At 48.0% G+C, this 17141-nt stretch overlaps 1 protein-coding gene and 1 long non-coding RNA gene across 8 annotated transcripts in view; one reads left to right on the top strand and one right to left on the bottom strand.

The window, feature by feature from the left end:
• Nucleotides 1-17141, top strand: part of pleca (plectin a) — a 42945-nt gene that overhangs the window by 12755 nt on the left and 13049 nt on the right. Inside the window, exons 5-29 of one of the 7 annotated variants that reach the window (XM_049750068.2) lie at nt 7752-7813; nt 8484-8498; nt 8845-8934; nt 9937-10014; nt 10093-10185; nt 11130-11296; nt 11984-12099; nt 12177-12283; nt 12349-12468; nt 12540-12635; nt 12925-13052; nt 13476-13569; nt 13758-13912; nt 13991-14342; nt 14418-14495; nt 14598-14759; nt 14886-14990; nt 15059-15154; nt 15233-15358; nt 15441-15593; nt 15746-15900; nt 15965-16091; nt 16159-16342; nt 16488-16508; nt 16926-17083. In XM_049750068.2, the coding sequence (XP_049606025.1) occupies nt 7752-7813; nt 8484-8498; nt 8845-8934; nt 9937-10014; nt 10093-10185; nt 11130-11296; nt 11984-12099; nt 12177-12283; nt 12349-12468; nt 12540-12635; nt 12925-13052; nt 13476-13569; nt 13758-13912; nt 13991-14342; nt 14418-14495; nt 14598-14759; nt 14886-14990; nt 15059-15154; nt 15233-15358; nt 15441-15593; nt 15746-15900; nt 15965-16091; nt 16159-16342; nt 16488-16508; nt 16926-17083 (3038 nt within the window). Of the gene's footprint in view, nt 1-4666; nt 4905-7043; nt 7360-7751; nt 7814-8483; nt 8499-8844; nt 8935-9936; nt 10015-10092; nt 10186-11129; nt 11297-11983; nt 12100-12176; nt 12284-12348; nt 12469-12539; nt 12636-12924; nt 13053-13475; nt 13570-13757; nt 13913-13990; nt 14343-14417; nt 14496-14597; nt 14760-14885; nt 14991-15058; nt 15155-15232; nt 15359-15440; nt 15594-15745; nt 15901-15964; nt 16092-16158; nt 16343-16487; nt 16509-16925; nt 17084-17141 lie in introns of those variants that run through there. The other 6 variants (XM_049750074.2, XM_049750072.2, XM_049750069.2 and 3 more) reach the window with 6 other exon arrangements.
• LOC125986587 (uncharacterized) lies at nt 1030-4582 on the bottom strand. Its single transcript, XR_007487716.2, has 2 exons — nt 2695-4582; nt 1030-2133 (listed from the first exon to the last, which is right to left on the bottom strand). It is a non-coding gene; the product is annotated as an uncharacterized lncRNA (long non-coding RNA).

Genomic DNA, 17141 nt, shown 5'->3' with positions numbered 1-17141 from the left:
ACACGTTTTTTCGGGGGGGTTGGAGGACTTTTTCCCCTGCTTTTTTAGGTTTGGCATGAAATCTCTATTTTGAAATGATCCCCCTCAAGTCTAAAATAAAGAACATCTACAAATATTTTGAATGAATTCTTAAAACTTCAATTTGAATATTTCGGTTAGCACAACTTCATTGAAATTGACTTGCAGCTCTTTGACGTGACTTGAGCCCGATTTGCATCTCTGGCAGTGCACTGCTGCCATTGGTCGCTTTCACGTGTCAGTCATGACGGGGCAGCAGTACTTCAGTAAATATTTGCATTGTGTGTATAGAATTTTGCATCATCATCATCGTGCCTCCGCCATGTTTTCATCTTGCCTGGATCGATCCGAGCAGCGCCAACGCCCCTTATTTTTGCCTGCAGTGGATTGCTTGTGACACTGCAGACAAAACGTCTCTTTGATGCTGACTTGCTGCCAAATCGGCGCTTTTGATGCTACCAGGAAATCGGCCCCACTGTTCCCGCTTGACATGTGGTGCGAAGGAGGCTAAAAATATTGCTTCAGCTCTTATCACTTAACAAGCTGTGAAGAATTTGAGGAGAGTTTTCTGCCCATAAGTTTGCAATTAGCCTTCACGGGAGTTGCATAATGAGTCTCGCTGAGCGGGATTAAGGCGTTAAGCGGGGCGGGAGTGGAAAAAAATGGCTCAGGCTTGATTGTAAACATTACAGAAAAGGGAGGAAAAGGTTGCATGATCCTGCAATGGGAAAGGCAGTGCGGAAAACTGAGCTCGGGCCTTGGCAGTGTATGTATGGCGGCATGTCAGACTGCAGCGGGCGAGTTGGGCAAGCACGGGATTTTTGCTTGGGAGTCCCGCTTGGTAACTGACTTGATGGATTCGTGAATATTATTGGAGGAGTCTTGTTTATTCTGGAAAATTAAGAAGTTGTTCCACCATGCCCCTGCAGCTCAGGGGCATGGTGGAGTGCAGGGTGAAGGAGGGAACGAGAGGAGGTCTCACTCCTGCTCAGAGTTTAGACTCCTCGTGGCTCATTTTCCTCAAGTTTTATTTACTGTTTTAATTTGGAGGTAATTTCCATGCAGAGTTGCGTGGACGGGCAGGAGTGGAGCAGGTGTAGGGAGGGAGGGAGGGAGGAAGGCACTCCCCTGCTCTGACTTGTCTCTTATTTTAAAACAGGTGGAGCATTCTTGTTTGTTTATAAATGTTGAGGAGCTGTGCAGAGGCAGGACTGGAGTTCTGGGCAAAGTAGTGCAGGAAGTGAGTGGCCGCTCCAACTTGTCTCCTTCGTGAGTGTCTTTTCGCTATCATTTAGAAGTTGCGGCAGGAGTGAGTGCAGGGGGAGGGTTAGGGGTGAGAGAGGGAGGGAGGGGGAGTGAGTGAGAGCGACGGAGGGAGGGAGGGAGGCGTGCTCCTGCCGCGACTTCTCTCTCTTTGTAAAAACTACCGGAGGAGTTGGCTGCAGCTCGCAAACGTCCCGGATGGCACCACACCCCTAACGCCCCCCGCCACTACCCCTCCCACTCTGTCCCTCCCCTCCTCACCTGTCACCCCCACCCACGCGCCCTCCCACGTGTGGGCAAATCGGCCGCGATCGCCACACTCTTACGCGAGGCCCGATGCCGGCGAGCCCCCCAGGAAATTTGTTCCCCTCGCTGGTGGCGACAGGCCACCTGGTCACCTTGCTGCTGGTGTGGCACTGGAGAATTCGCAGGAAGCGAGGTAAGCGGCGTTGTACCACTTTCAAGGGCAACTCAAATGGGGAGGGGGGCGACCTTGCCGCTTTCAAGTCCAAGGACGGAAACTTTTTCCCTGCATGCTGGCTGGTCTCGGTCTTCGCCGCCGTCCTCGCTGCGCTCTTATCCCGTCTGCCGTCACCACCCCCCCTTCGGCCCCCCTCCCCGCTCCTCCCTCAGCTCAGTTTCCTGAGGATTGACAGTGCTGGAGTTAACCCCGTGATTGCCAGCGAGAAGGCGCCGGCTGCTTTTAGTTTTGGTTTTGGACGCGTGTCAGTTTTTCTTCCTTGGGGCTCAGACTGCTGAGTTTCTTTGGGTGCGTTGTCAAGGCAACAGGCGCCTACTTCGAAGCAAGTTAGGTTCCGGAAGACCGCTCGTGTCTTCATTTGTTGAAGTTGACTGCAAAATGAAACATGGCATGTTTAAAAAAAGTTCAACTTCATTCAGCTCTTTTCCACCCGCCTGAAAATTACGACTTCATCATAGTTTGCGCAACAAAATTCTAACCTTGTGTTGTCAGTTACGCTACGCTATGCTATACGCTAAGTCATTCTCAAAGTGCGGTCGGGGTCCCATTCGTGGTCCGCTGGCTTCCTCTAGTGGCACGCAAAGAATCACAATTCAGCTATTTAAATCTTTTTATTAGATTCAGTTCAGTTGTATTTAACTTTAAAATGTCAATTTAATCTTCTTACTCCAATTTAAAGTTTTAAGTAGTGACATACGCGCCTTATTGTTGCAAACATTATAGTGCTTATGAAAAAAATCGCTGTCATTCGGAAAACTTCTAAAAATAGACATCAAACTTACCCTGACATACGACCTGCTCAACTTGTTTGAAAATTGTTTTCCATGCTATCAGTTGAACGTTAGTGGGGACGCGCCTAACTCAGACTCGTTGAAAGCTCGCCTGAGGCTAAGTCTAGAAGCTAGGCTGTTTGTTTTGCATGTCGGACAAACCTGTTTGAAATGCCGCTGTCAAAGCACGGCAGCCATCTTGGTGCGATTGTTTCCCGACCAACCAGGCCGTGTGCTTTTCCTTTAGCGGGCCCCAGTGGTGCAGTCGGGGTCATAAAAAGAAAGGAAAAGGACGGGACACACCTTAGCCGCGATAAAAGCTGACTTTTGACGTACATACTCCAACGACAATAACAAGATCGACCTCGTAATTGCCTCCACCTAAGAGGTTTTTAACCGTGTACAGTAAATAGTTTCTTAGCAAGATGATAGTTTGCAGAATCTGGACTTGCTAACAACCTTTGACTGCTAAATGGCATGCAAATTTGAAAGGCCAGTGTCAATACTGCGTCTGCACTGGAGACGGGATCGCGTTACAGACGACACCATGTTGATGTCACGTCTGAATTTGATAGCTTCAAAAGCGCACAAGAACATGACACCGCTCTGTGATAATTATTAATCATATTGTTTGATACTTATCATCCCAGCGGGCTGAATTTAATCTCGGTAATTAAAGTTGGAGCCCCAAGGTGCCTTTGGGTCATTAGGAAGGTGCGCGGCGGCGTTTAAAAAAAGCTCGGCAAGTTCCAAGCCAGGAGACGAACTTGACACCGGTCGTTGTCAGACGTCGTATCCCGGAGACATAATCATAACAAAAGATTCTCCTGCAAATTTTTCAACAGTAGTCTTCAGGATTTTTACAGTTTTCATATCGTCCTGCGGCAAAGTACGTAGTCCATTAAAGGCCGCTTCCATTTAGTGGCCAGCCGCGCCCAAAACTGCAGTGCAGTTTATATTCCACACTGCAGTGAGTCATTCACTCACTCTCTAATAACAGACTTCATGATGGGAGAGGAGCCCACTTTTACTGCACACAGACACGAAGACTGCTATAGAACAATGTTTCCTTCAGACCCACAAAAAATTCCAGAGAAGCAAAGCCCATTTTGTTGGGAAGATGACATTTTTTTGGGATGACTTGCCCCAAAAATCCTCAGCCCCTTAAGCCAAATTCACTTCATAACGTGAAACTTGGTAGACGTGTCTGTCATGAGCAAACCCACAAAAAAGTTTGATCAAGCCATTCTTGAAAAACCACAGGAAATCTACCATGGTTTGAAATGCACGTTTTTTGCTGACTTGCAAAAAAATCGTGACTAACTAAAATTCAGTCCCTGAAGCCCGTTTCAGTTCACTACATAAAATTTGCTAGACACGTCTACCATGACAAGACCCACAAAAAAAAAATCTCAAGACTATGCCCGAAAAGCTACAGGAAGTCCGCCATTTTGGTTTGAAGCTGCCTCTTATAGGCTCATTTTGTCCATTGGGTTCTTAGCCATAAGGACCCAATAAATCCGGTTTTCCTTCCGAAACTTACTGTATCATAAACACTCAGTGAGATACTTTGCGGTGGTCTACGACCACACAATTTGAAACATGCCCGAGAGAATTACTTCAGACAAACGGCTCCTTTCAAGAGTCCTCCTACGTCTTCTGAGATTCTCCTCCACACGCCGTGAAGGACATGAATGGTTGAGCACTACTGCTCACAAGACAACAATAGCTTAGCTTCAGCGTGCATGTGCGTGTGCGTGGGTTATTTATGACGCGCAGCTGTTGCAAACATGGCTAAATGTGTACGCTGTACTGTAAGTGTTGCTCAATCGGTGGCTGGTGGCAAGATAAATTCACTCACATCTCTGTTTGTTGAAAAGTGTCCGTTCTAAAAGACTTTTATCACACAGTTAATTTACGACTATGGGAAATGTGCGTGTGTGTGTTGCGTGTGTGGGTTTAATTGGCGCACTGGGGTGGATTATGCAAGTGGTGGGCGGTGCAGAAGTCACACATGGCTACGGAAAATAAAAAGAGCGAGGGGGGGGGGGAGAAAAACCCTCGGGCGCGTGCGCGGGGCTGTGCGTAAATGGCATCTTTTTACGCACGGCCACTGAACGCACCAGCAGGAGTGGGTTGGACTTGGGTGCAATCCGAGACGACACTTTACGCTCGGTTCTCCTCCTCCATGGAGCTCGTGTAGACACAAAAAGTTCGAGGGGAGGAAAAAAAATATCCACGCAGCATGGAGGCTCGCGTGGAAGACGGCGGGGTGGCGTGGGGCGCCTACACTTATCGCATGATGAATTATATCCATGAGATGAGATGCGAGGACGTGGACGCGCACCTTTATAGCCGCATGTGTTGCGCAGGTATGTTTGCGCGCGCGCGCTCACGGACTTCCCCGCAGGCGGATTTTATTAGGGAGGAGGAGGCGAAGGAGGAGAATTGACGCACGCATGCGCACTGTGCGTTGATTTGTTTTGCATCTGGTTGCAGCACTGAGTGGACTCGATTAGTCATGTCTTGTTACAATTAACAGAGGGATAATTTGGTATATAAATTAAAACAGTAAATTCTAATCAAAGATGACTTTATGTGACCCTTTACACATTTTTTGCTAATTCAAAAAACGTCTATTTTTTTTAGCTTTAGGTAATGGAGATCATTTCATTTTTAGTTTTAAGTTTGTCCTATAAAAGCTTGCGAAATGCAGATTTGATGATGCCTTGTCATTTATAGCTATTTATAGTTGGAAAAAAATTCCACTTATTTCGAAATATTGCTAGACATATCACTTTATCTATTTATTATTAATATTGTGATATTCCTATTTTATATTTCCCTTTCTAGCCTGGTCCGATTCATTGTCTTCTACTCTGATGTCATTATGTTTAGAAACACGTGTACAACAAATATATTTTTTTTGCATCAGTAAACTGTTGCAACTGCTAAGTGGCGTACATCCGTGTCAACAGAATCATGTTTTCACTGTGTTGCCATGATTACCACCAAACCTCAACGCCCCTGCCCTTCCCCTTTTTTTTCCTAAACTAACCTCAAGTGTTATTGCAGTCTATTGCCACTAGAGGGCGACAAAAACAACACATTAAAAAGAAAAAAGGTTTGTTGACTGAATGAGTTAATTTTTCACCTACGATGAGTAATGTTTACAAGAGTGCACATTCCACACCGTTGAACAGTAACAGAACTTCTGGTGCAGTAGTTGTATATCAGCTTGGCGCTGACCCATAATGCCGCAGGGGCCAGATGGTACCTGGCGCTGCTTTGCATTCTTGTTTCTGTGATGGACATGCATGCTTTCACTTGCACTTGTTTTTTTCTGACATGGTTGGAGTGATATTGGCAAATGGTAGGGCCCCCCGAAGAAGGGGGCGGGAGAGGGGGTCTGGCGGCCGCGCCCTCGTCTAGAATGCACAAGCGTGGCAGTCTGCAACACCAAAAACATCCATGACATCCGCAAAGACGCATTCTATTAATTTGATGTGAATTTGTAGACAGTTGAACAAAAGTCCTTAATGGATATTAGTTGTCGTTTGCCTGTGTTGCAATTAGGGGGTCTTTGAAGTGAGTCTTTGAGGGTGATCTTTAAGGGGGATATTTTAAGAATGGTTGTTGACCTTTGGGTGACAGTTGGTGAGTTGTGTCTTAGACTTGGGTATTTGATGTCCTTTGGGGTTTTAAGGAAGGTCTTTGAGATGGTCTTTGAGGTTGGGCTTTGAGATGGATCGTAGCGGTTTGTCTTCAAAGTAGGTTTGTTAAGAGGGTCTTTGATGCGGGTATTCAACATGGGTCTTTGCTCTGGCTCATTAAGTGGCCTTTTTTTTCTGCTATCAGGTGTGTGTCGAAGGTGGGCTGAGGGTCGAGTGGATGGGGTGGAAGCACCCCACCCTCGTCTTGCTTCTCTTGTCCCGACAAGTTTCCTCCCTGACAAAGCATCCCAAGAATCCTTTCTTTCCGAACGCTCTCTTGCGGGAATTTAAAAGACGTGAATTAGCCAATGTTTTTTTTGTGAAATGCTCCCAATCGACAAGTCGCTAACACTTGAAGATGAAACTCAATGGCTGCCTTGTTTGGTTTGTTGGAGCGCCCTACAATTAAAGCTTGTATAAAAGACTGAACACCATCCAAGAAAAATTAGGGAAAAGCCTTTCAGAATTTCCAACTTCAATGCTGCTACCGGAACGCTTGAGTCCATTCTTGTTCTTTGACTCATGGTCGTCATGTGGTCTTTGCCGCCCGAGCGGTAGAGGATGGCCACCCCGCTCGAGTCACTCTTTCCACTGCAGACAAAGAGCCGGTTATCTTCTAACGACTTTAACATGTGATTCAATTTTTATTGTGATTTGGTGTCATGAGATGAAACCCAAAATTTTGACAGCACTCCACTAAGTCACACATTTTCGTTGTCGCAGTTCACCTGTGCAACCAAAACCTCAAAGTCATCACTTGTCATGTCTTAGTAGACCCGAGGAGGAGGGGTTTTGTTGTCGAATCAGGGTGTGGTCGCACCTTTACCGTGCCGGTCCAGGAGAGAGAGATTCTTCTCTTCTCTTTCTGGAGTGACACGGTTGCCTGCAGGCACGCTTTGGTGTGCGCGTGCGGGGGAACAAAAAGCGTGGCGGCTCAGGCTTAGAGGAAGTCGGAGGAGCAGCAACAGGCAGTCGCTTTCATCGTAGTCAAAGGTTGTTTGGTAGCTCGCCATGGAGGTTGAATTGCGACAGTCCTCGTCGGACAGCAGCGATGGAGTTTTCATCGAGGACTCGCCTTACCAGGGCGTTCTCAAGTCTATGGGCAACAGAAAAGGTAGAGTCTTACTGCTTTTCTTCTCGGGCTGGAGAAGCACAAGTGTGCTGCGTGTTGACGGTGGTGGTGGGCTTTCAACAGGCCACGCCCCCTGAGGTGTTGTGAACTCTGCTCTTGGAGGATGATTATCGTAAATGAATTATGAATTCAATAGCAAAAAAAACTGTTTTTTGTTGTTGTGCAGCTCGTCTCTATTTTGCATTAAAACGTTTTACTGCTTCTCCGGTATGAAAAACAAATTTTGGGATCCACCTCGGAGATCTTGCGTCTTTGATGTCCTGATGCTGAGGAATGCGCACATGGTGCAACATGTTCCCGTGCGACGTGACATTGTTTTGCAATCTCCTCTGATTTGGTCTTATTCACTGACCTCATTGTTTGTCCCCTACCAGACGAGCGAGACCGAGTTCAGAAGAAGACCTTCACCAAATGGGTCAACAAGCATCTAGTGAAGGTACGAAACGCCACTTGCTCATCTGAGATAGCAAATATCAAATCTGCGATGCCTTTCGTCTGGTTTTCCGAAACAACGCGCGGCTTTGTTGTCTCGCCGCTACTTAATTTTCCGCTCCAACAATATCAATGAGTTGACTGTAAGTGAAAGTCTTGTGACACACAAGTCACAGGAAAAACAAGACTGCAATGACAAAGTCACATTTTTCTTCAGTAACAACAACGCACTTTGAAAATCACTTGACACTCTGCCGGCTCAGTTGTCATGGTTACAGAGATGCGGGTTGTTATGCTCAGGAAGCGAAAGTGGGCCAAGCGGGCTGCTGCCACCGTCGCCACGGGTTGCCATGTGGGTCCTGCGATAGCATCAGTCTGGCAGGGTGGCCAGGATGTGGTTTTGATTTGTGTTTTTATGACTCCGCGTCCATGGAAACGAGGCTATACGGGAGCTGACTCATTTTCATGATTTTTTTTTTTTTAAGCATCCTTCATTGGGGTACCAACTTGACAGGTTTTTTTTTTGCTAAAGAAGGAAATGCAAAACCTGTTAATTTTTAGGTTCCAGCCACCCTCCCCCCCAAAAAAATCATCTATTCTTTCCCTAATCTTTTTTTTTTTCTTTCTCATCACTCCATTTTCCACCACACGCCCTTTCTCCTTTATCCCGTCAGCACTGGAAGGCTGAGGTAGGTTCTTCGTGTTTGGCTCTGACGTAACTGCTAAGTGCTAAACGCATGGAGTGCAGTGCGGTGCTAGAAAAAAAAAAAAAAAGTCTGCCAGTGTGCTGTCTTCCCGATTCCAGCTGTTCCTAATATTGTGACCCATGTTGCAGAAGCAAATGAACATTAGGACGCATCTAGACAAATAACATATGTGGACAATTTAGCGCCGATAAAGAACCTAACACGCATGATTGTTTGTTTTTAATGTGTGTCCAAACCCAGAACCCCTTGCCTGCGAGTCAGATATACGACCCACTAATACACTGTGCTGCCCTCAATTTTGTAGCATTTTTGTTGTTTGTTTTTGTAGGCCCAGCGTCATGTCAGCGATCTATACGAGGACCTGCGCGATGGCCACAACCTCATCTCCCTGCTGGAGGTTCTCTCCGGAGAGACTCTGGTAAGTGACCTTTGACCTTTCAACCCGCCTTTACCTTCCTCCTCCCCCTCCCTCGCTTCTTGTGCTGTTTTCTCCAGTTGTTGTTGTACTGTTGTGTGGCATGTGTTGATTCTCCTCTTACACTAATTTTCATTCTTGGCCGCCGTCTTCACTCATTTTTTGGGGGGGGCTCTAACAACTTTACACCCCTCCTACCCCCCCTCCCCTCCTCGTCGTCGTGATGCTCTTGCCGTGCTAGCCGAGGGAACGTGACCTCGTGAGGAACGTGCGCTTGGTGAGTGCTGCCTGGCTCTGGCAGGGCATGCGTTCCACCATGACCCCACCGCCACCAGCAAAGCCACGCCCCCTCCCAGAAAAAAAAATCCCCGCACTCCGACATCAACTGCATGTTTGGATGTTAATCGTCAGGTGCCACTTGCTGTCAAGTGGATGACAAAGTGTGAGACAAGTGGAGCTCACTTTTCGGCGGTGTGCTTCAGCTCTTGATAAGACAAATGCAACTCAGGATTTTATTTTATTATCATAATAAAAAATCTTCTATTTTTATATACTAAAGAAATACGGTGGAATATTTTAAACCACTTTAATACAATGATATTAAATATAATTGTTTTCTTTTGATTAATTATATTAATTAGTCAAATATTGATACAATTTTATTAAACACAATTGGTTTTCTTTTGATTAATTATATTAATTAAATAGTCTTGTGTAACAATTTCAAATGTATTTATTTTTTAATTGAAAATTACATTTAATTAATGATAAAATTGGAGCTGACTAAATTGAAAAGTTAAGTGGTTTTGTACTTTTGAGTGCTGCATGATCATAAACGGACAGCGATCGCAACTTGTCGGCTGTTCGACGTCCTGCTTGGGTCACGCGTGCTCCCATGTGGATCTGACTTCGGGGTCACATGTGGCCCGGCACCTTCATCCAAGTCATCCACAGCGCTTTCCTCACCGTTGGCCAACCATGCATGTCCTCTGGTTTCTCTTTCAGCCAAGGGAGAAGGGCCGCATGCGCTTCCACAAGCTCCAGAACGTCCAGATCGCGCTGGACTTTCTCAAGCGCAGACAGGTGGGTCGAAAACTCTCATCCCTGGAGCTCGCATGTCCTCGTTTATCTCACCGACGGGTCGCTTTGAAACCATCACAGGTCAAATTGGTCAACATCAGGAACGACGACATTGCCGACGGAAACCCCAAGCTGACCCTGGGCCTCATCTGGACCATCATCCTGCACTTCCAGGTACCCCTTGGACCCTCGTTAAACAGACTGCTGGTTTTCAAGAATTCAGAGAGGAAAGAGGAGGAGGAACCTTTTTTAGATTAAAAAACAGAATGAGCTGTTTCATGGGGCAGCATACTTTGGAAAGTTTGAGTCCAAAGGAGTGGGAGTTGCAGGAATTTCTTTGAAGCTGTAATGGTCATGTTGGGATGTGGGGTTTGATTTTAGTGACTCAGTGCTTCCCCGGGGGAGGGAAGCCTGGGCAAGGACGTGGGCGTGATCGCTTTCAACAGTGGTGGGAACGAATACCCTGGTTGGCATTTATTAGTCAACTTCCTTTTTTTTTTTTTTTTTTTTTTCAAGACCAAAAGGCACCAAAAAGAAGAAGAAGAAAAAAATCCTCCCGCAGAGGTTTTTAGCAGGAACTGGGTGGTGGTCCTTTTTTTCCATTCAGGCTCTGAGTCATTCTTCTCGGGTTTCCCCCGTGGTCTTCTGCTTGTCTATGAAAAAAAAGAGCCCGTCGGTAAAAGTTGGTCATGAGTCATCGAAGCAGCGCCAATTAAACTGAAAATAGGCAAAGACCACAAAGAAGTAGTCAAAAAGCAGATATCCTGTGATTGTTAGGTCGCCATCGACCTTGCCAAGCAAAACAAACACGTAAAAATATCACGCAGGACTTTTCCATTTTTCTCTTTATGTGTGATTCAAAAAGAATTTTCCCTTGAGGGCATCGGAAAAGACGATGCCAACATTCCTCTGCCCTCGTTGACGTTAATTAGAGTTTATTTAGTCGAATCTGGATTTGTGACTCATTTGTTGCAAATTTGGTGAGTCTGGAAACGGAGAGTTTAATTTCGGTTCGACTGACTCATCCAACGCTGGTCGGAAGAAAATTAGCAGAAATGGTGACTTTCAAGTCACTTTATTAGGTACACCTGCAATCTCCAACTTTTTTTTTGGCACAGATCTCGGACATCCAAGTAAATGGCCAGTCGGACGATATGACGGCCAAGGAGCGTCTGTTGCTGTGGTCCCAGCGGATGGTGGAGGGCTACCCGGGTCTCCGTTGCGACAACTTCACCAGCAACTGGCGCGACGGCAAACTCTTCAACGCCATCATTCACAAACACAGGTGAGATGATGCCGGTTTAATAGAATCCAATCCATGTTTAACATCCAACTACTGAGCGCGTTTGGGCGGGGTCTGGACTTGGCACGGTTCTGGTTGGTGTTGCTTCACGCGGCTTTTCGAGCACCACCTCCAGTTCGCCCCAATTCGTCTGCCTTCGAAACAAGGTTGCAGTTTCGACGAGGATCGGTCGCCTGTCACCCCCGTCATGTTGAAGCTGAAGAAGAGGTTCAGGTCCAGGAGGCGACCGGAGAGCAAGGAGCCACAAGAGGGCGCCACCCCAGAGAGCCAAGACCGTGAAAAGCGTCCTGAGACGGATGAGATTCACATGAGCAGGGACAGGCTGTCCTACAGACGTGCCTGCTACCTGGAGCAGGACTGGACCCTGCACATGTACACGAAGAATCTTTTTCCCGAGCTGAGCTTGTGGCTGCATGCTAGTTGTCGTCGCCGCTTATCGCTTCCGATTTGGGGAATGTGAAGCTTGTGTGGTATTAGCGCTCGTGTCCTGGCTCGTACTTTGATGGCCTGCAGCTACAGTGTGACAGCTTCAACTTTTTACAGCACCAAAAAAATATATACTTTAAGGACCACCAGAATGAGCAACATTAAAATGCAGTCGCTAGTTAGGCTAACTGTTCATTTAAAAAAAGAAGGTAGAGGTTTGACGCCCGCTCGCTGTCCCGACAGGCCCAACCTGATCGACATGGGGAAAGTTGGGCGGCAGAACAACCAGCAGAACCTGGAGCAGGCCTTCAACGTGGCTGAGCGCGAGCTGGGCGTCACCAGACTGCTGGACCCCGAGGGTGAGCCATGCTGTCCCGTCGTCGGCCAATCCCAAACAAAACGAGAGCGGCAACTGTAATGTCTCGTTTGCCGGCAGATGTGGACGTGCCGCATCCCGACGAGAAATCCATCATCACATACGTGTCGTCGCTGTACGATGCCATGCCCAGGGTGCCCGACGTGCAGGACGGCGTCAAGGCTAACGTGAGTACAGGAAAAGTTCCGACATGAGCTCGGTGCTCTACCACGTCTCACCTGAAACGTTGTAGGAACTGGAACTACGCTGGCAGGAGTACAACGAGCTGGTCACCATGCTGCTGCAGTGGATGCGACACCACATCCTGGTCTTTGAGGAGCGCAAGTTCCCCACCAGCTACGAGGAGATCGAGGTCAGGGAACCCCATGACCCTGAAAGCTCATTTGGAGAACTTAGACGACTGAAGATGTTTGCATCCCGCAGGTTCTCTGGCGTCAGTTTCTCAAGTTCAAGGAGACTGAGCTCCCCGCCAAGGAGTCTGACAAGAATCGCTCCAAACACATCTTCAAGTCCCTTGAGGTGAGTCTTTGCACAAGCTTTTAAAGGTAACGGACCAGTCACATGTAGCACTTGTTAGCTTAATGCTAATGCACAGTGCAAAACATATAGACAGGCTAACAAAATTAGCAAGGATGTTGCGGTGCTTTTAACCTTTTAAGCAACTGAGACTCAAACACAAAACAGACAAATAGTCATATATTCTTTATCCTCTGCACAAAATGGATACATTTCCTGCATCTTAATGAGCAGATAAATGGCAATTTGAGTTTGAATTTTTTTCCACCCCTTTGCCCTGTTTGTGTTTCAGGGCGCAGTGCAGGCGGGCCACGTCAAGGTGCCGCCGGGCTACCACCCACTGGACGTGGAGAAGGAATGGGGTCGCCTGCACGTGGCCATCCTGGAGCGGGAGCGTCTGCTGAGGACCGAGTTTGAGAGGCGAGTCTCCCACTACCCTCAACAAAAGCTTAAAGCGATACTTAAAAAAAAAAAAAAAAAATCATGAGCCGCGTGGCACAGTGTGACCACCGGGATGACTCAGTTCCACTTTGGCAAGAACTAGGAGAGGAACCACATGATTGCTGCAGGCATAGCAAGCGTCCACCAAACACGCGATCATAATGACAGTTGCACATAGAATCACATGCTGAGCAGGCAGTCAGCTCCCTCGCTTTACTTTCGTTCACGTTCAAACATATCGTCTGGGCTTTCACTCCACGAGCATCCACCATGGCCTTCATGCATCAGGGATACGATTACAAGTTTTTAGGCCGGCGCAGGACCGAGTGAGCGCTCTCTCTCTCTCTTCTAGGTTGTTTTGGTGTGACCTGTGAACTTTAACCCCCTTCTCTCGCTTGGCAGGCTGGAGCGTCTGCAAAGGATCGTCGGCAAGGTGCAGATGGAGTCGGGTGTGTGCGAGGAGCAGCTCAACCAGGTGGAGGCGCTCTTGCAAACGGTGAGTGAGAAAAAGGCAATGCAAGAAAAGGGAAAATCTCTAAAGTAAAGAAAAATCTGCATTAGAAAAAAAAACAATTATATAATCAATTCAGAAGTTACAAAATAATTATCTTAATTCAGTTTATTTTAGACATGTAAAAAAACTGTACAGTGAAAAAGAGTGACGTGATGGTGGGACTGTCGCAGGACGTGCGGCTGTTGAATTCAGGCAAGCCCGCCCAGCACACGGCCGAGGTGGAGGCGGATCTGGAAAAAGCCGAGGGCATGATTCGCTTCCTCTTCAACGACGTGCAGACGCTTAAAGACGGGCGTCACCTTCAGGCTGAACAGATGTATCGCAGGTATTAAAAAAAAAAAAATGAAAAAGTCTATTGTCAGCAGTCATTTTATATCTAATTTAAATGAATCTTTTTTTGCAGGGTTTACCGCTTGCACGAGCGCCTAGTGAACCTGCGCAGCGAGTACAACCTGCGCCTCAAGTCAGGCGTGACCTTGTCACAGGTGGCGCCAGTGCAGGTGCCCATGACGCAGGTGCACACCTCGCAAGTCCTCCAGCAGGCTCCCGTCAGGCTCCGCCCCGAGCTGGACGAGGTCACGCTGCGCTACGTCCAAGACTTGCTAGGCTGGGTGGAGGAGAACCAGCGGCGCGTGGATCAAGGCGAGTGGGGTGCTGACCTGCCCGCCGTCGAGTCTCACCTCGGTAGCCACCGCGGCCTGCATCTCTCCGTGGAAGAGTTCCGCGCCAAGGTGGAGCGGGCCAAGGCCGATGAGGTTAGCGACCTCCTTCCAGCACTTCCTTTATGCTAGCATGTGCGTTGGCGTTCAACTTTGAACTCTCGGCTGCAGAGTCAGGTTTCACCTGTGAGCAAGTCGGCCTACAGAGACTACCTGAGCCAACTGGACCAGCAGTACGGGAAGCTCCTGGTGAGTCGGGGGTCACACCTTACACACACACACAATGTTCTGCTTTCAAATCTAACATTGTTTTGGCTCATGTTATCTTTTTGTTTACACTTCTGTGTTCAGAACTCGTCCAAGTCTCGCCTGCGCCACCTGGAGCAGCTGCACAACTTTGTCACGGCCGCCACCAAAGAGTTGATGTGGCTCAACGAGAAGGAGGAGGAGGAGGTCAACTATGACTGGAGCGAGCGCAACACCAACATGGCGGCCAAGAAGGACAACTACTCGGTAATAAGGACGACAATTACAAACAAATAATCACGTGACCAATAGTTTTTTTTTATTTCAAAAACTAAGCATTTAACCAGGGGTGTGTAGACTTTTTATATCCACTGCCTTTGCAATCATTTGCAGGGTCTGATGCGAGAGCTGGAGCTGCGGGAGAAGAAAATGGGCACCGTGCAGGTGACGGGAGACAAGCTGCTGAAAGAGGGACACCCCGGCAGGAAGACCATCGAGGTAAGGACGCCTCAGCCCCCGAAACACCAACACGGTGATGTTCACACGCTGTGGTCGTCCCTCCGCAGGCCTTCACCGCCGCCCTGCAGACTCAGTGGAGCTGGATCCTCCAGTTGTGCTGCTGCATTGAAAGCCACCTGAAGGAGAACACCGCCTACTTCCAGGTGGAACATCCGTCCACTTGCTCAATTGTAAATTTATATTATGATCATCTGCATTCAAGTCTTAAATGATCTTTGTAGTTCTTCACCGATGTGAAAGAGGCTGAGGACAAGCTGAAGAAGATGCAGGACACCATGAAGAGGAAGTACACATGCGACCGCTCAGTCACCGTCACCAGGCTGGAGGACCTTCTGCAGGATGCTGCCGTGCGTGAATAGTTTGAAGAACTTCCTCCCTTTCAAAATGCAAGTATCTTGGCTTCTTACGGCGTTGCCGATCGGTCTCCAGGATGAGAAAGAGCAGCTGGCAGACTTCCAAACTCACCTGGAAGGTCTGAAGCGGCGAGCCAAGAATGTGGTGCAGCTGAAACCACGCAACCCCGCCACCGCCATCAAGAGCAAGCTGCCCATCCAGGCGGTTTGTGACTTCAAGCAAATGGAGGTAAGCAAAGTCTTGGGACCTTTTGGGGCCACACTATGGCCGAATGGGTTCCAGATTGTCCCAAGAGGTCCAATGAGTTGACCTGAGTGCATGTCCCAACCTGCAATGGTGCCTGTGAAACAGCAGAGAGCGCTGATGTTATGTGTTTGCAGATCACGGTCCACCGGGGAGACGAGTGCGCCCTCCTCAACAACTCACAGCCGTACAAGTGGCGAGTGCTCAACCGCCAAGGCAGCGAAGCAACGGTGCCGTCCATCTGCTTCCTGGTGCCGCCCACCAACAAGGACGCCATCAACAGTGTTGCCGGGTGAGTCGCCAAGGCGGCTTTTCAAACCCGATGAGCGCTGACCTATAGCGTCTATTGTTCTCAGATTGGATGGGAATCTGCAGAAGCTACAGACAATGTGGCAGGGCTTGTTTGTGGACCTGAGGACTCTGCTGTCTTGGCAGTACCTCACGCGAGACATCCATATCATCAAGACCTGGAACATCTCCATGGTAACGGCAACTTAAATTTGCTTCCACCAAGAATATTGATTAGTACTCATCACCACCTTTTTGCCAGTTCAAGACGCTGACGGTGGAGGAGTACCGGCTGGCCCTGAGAAACCTGGAGCTGCACTACCAGGACTTCCTGAGAGACAGCCAGGACTCGCAGGCCTTCGGGGCCGAGGACCGCATGCAGGTGGAGTCCAGCTACAATAAAGCTAACCAGCACTACAACACGCTGGTCACCACCGCCGAACAAGGTGAGCGCATCTTCGTATTTGCTCCACGTTTGGCTGCTTTTTGTTTGCAAATTCATTTTTTTTATTATTACTGAAGACCATAAAGGCATCAATCAATGACTATTTATGATTGATGATTAAGTCGACTGTTGGCTTCAAATTACAGGCTACGTGCCACCCAAGACAGGTAAGGTGCTTGACTACATCCAAGTGTCACCCAGTGGGTGTCCTCGTCAGTGTGTGTTCTTGTCTGGGCCGGTGTGTGTCAGTGTGTACAAGTAATGTGTGTGTGTTGTATCTTGTGATTGCCATTGTACCCTCTTGTGCTTCCAAGTTCATGCATTCCTCTCCAATCATCATCATTATCTTCACTGATTTTTCTCTTAACCGCACCCGTCATGGCTTTGAATGTCAAAGAACCTCCAGACGGAGGAGCGTCTAATCACGCATGAAGTCAATTGACGACTGACGGATTGAATCTCTCACATGACTTAACGTGAACGAAGGGCATGTTTAATCCCGTTCAAATGATTTTTTCCTTCAACGTCAGGATGAATTTGATCGTCGGATGCTGAAGTGCTCGTTTTTTTTTCCATCCCACCAGGAGAGCAGGACGAGTCCGTGTGCAGGATTTACCTGAACAAACTCAAGGACCTCCGCCTGAGGCTGGAGGGATGCGAGAACCGAACGGTGACGCGACTTCGCCAGCTCGCCGAGAAAGAACCGCTCAAAGCCTGCGCCCTGAAGACCACTGAGCAGATGGTGAGAATCTTAAATTGACTTCTTCTCTTGACCGCCTCAAGAATCCTCCATCCTGCTG

The sequence above is a fragment of the Syngnathus scovelli genome, chromosome 19 (assembly GCF_024217435.2).
Source record: "Syngnathus scovelli strain Florida chromosome 19, RoL_Ssco_1.2, whole genome shotgun sequence".
Lineage (NCBI taxonomy): Eukaryota > Metazoa > Chordata > Actinopteri > Syngnathiformes > Syngnathidae > Syngnathus > Syngnathus scovelli.
Note: the sequence above shows the minus strand (reverse complement) of the source record. Positions and strands in the feature narration are given on the sequence as shown.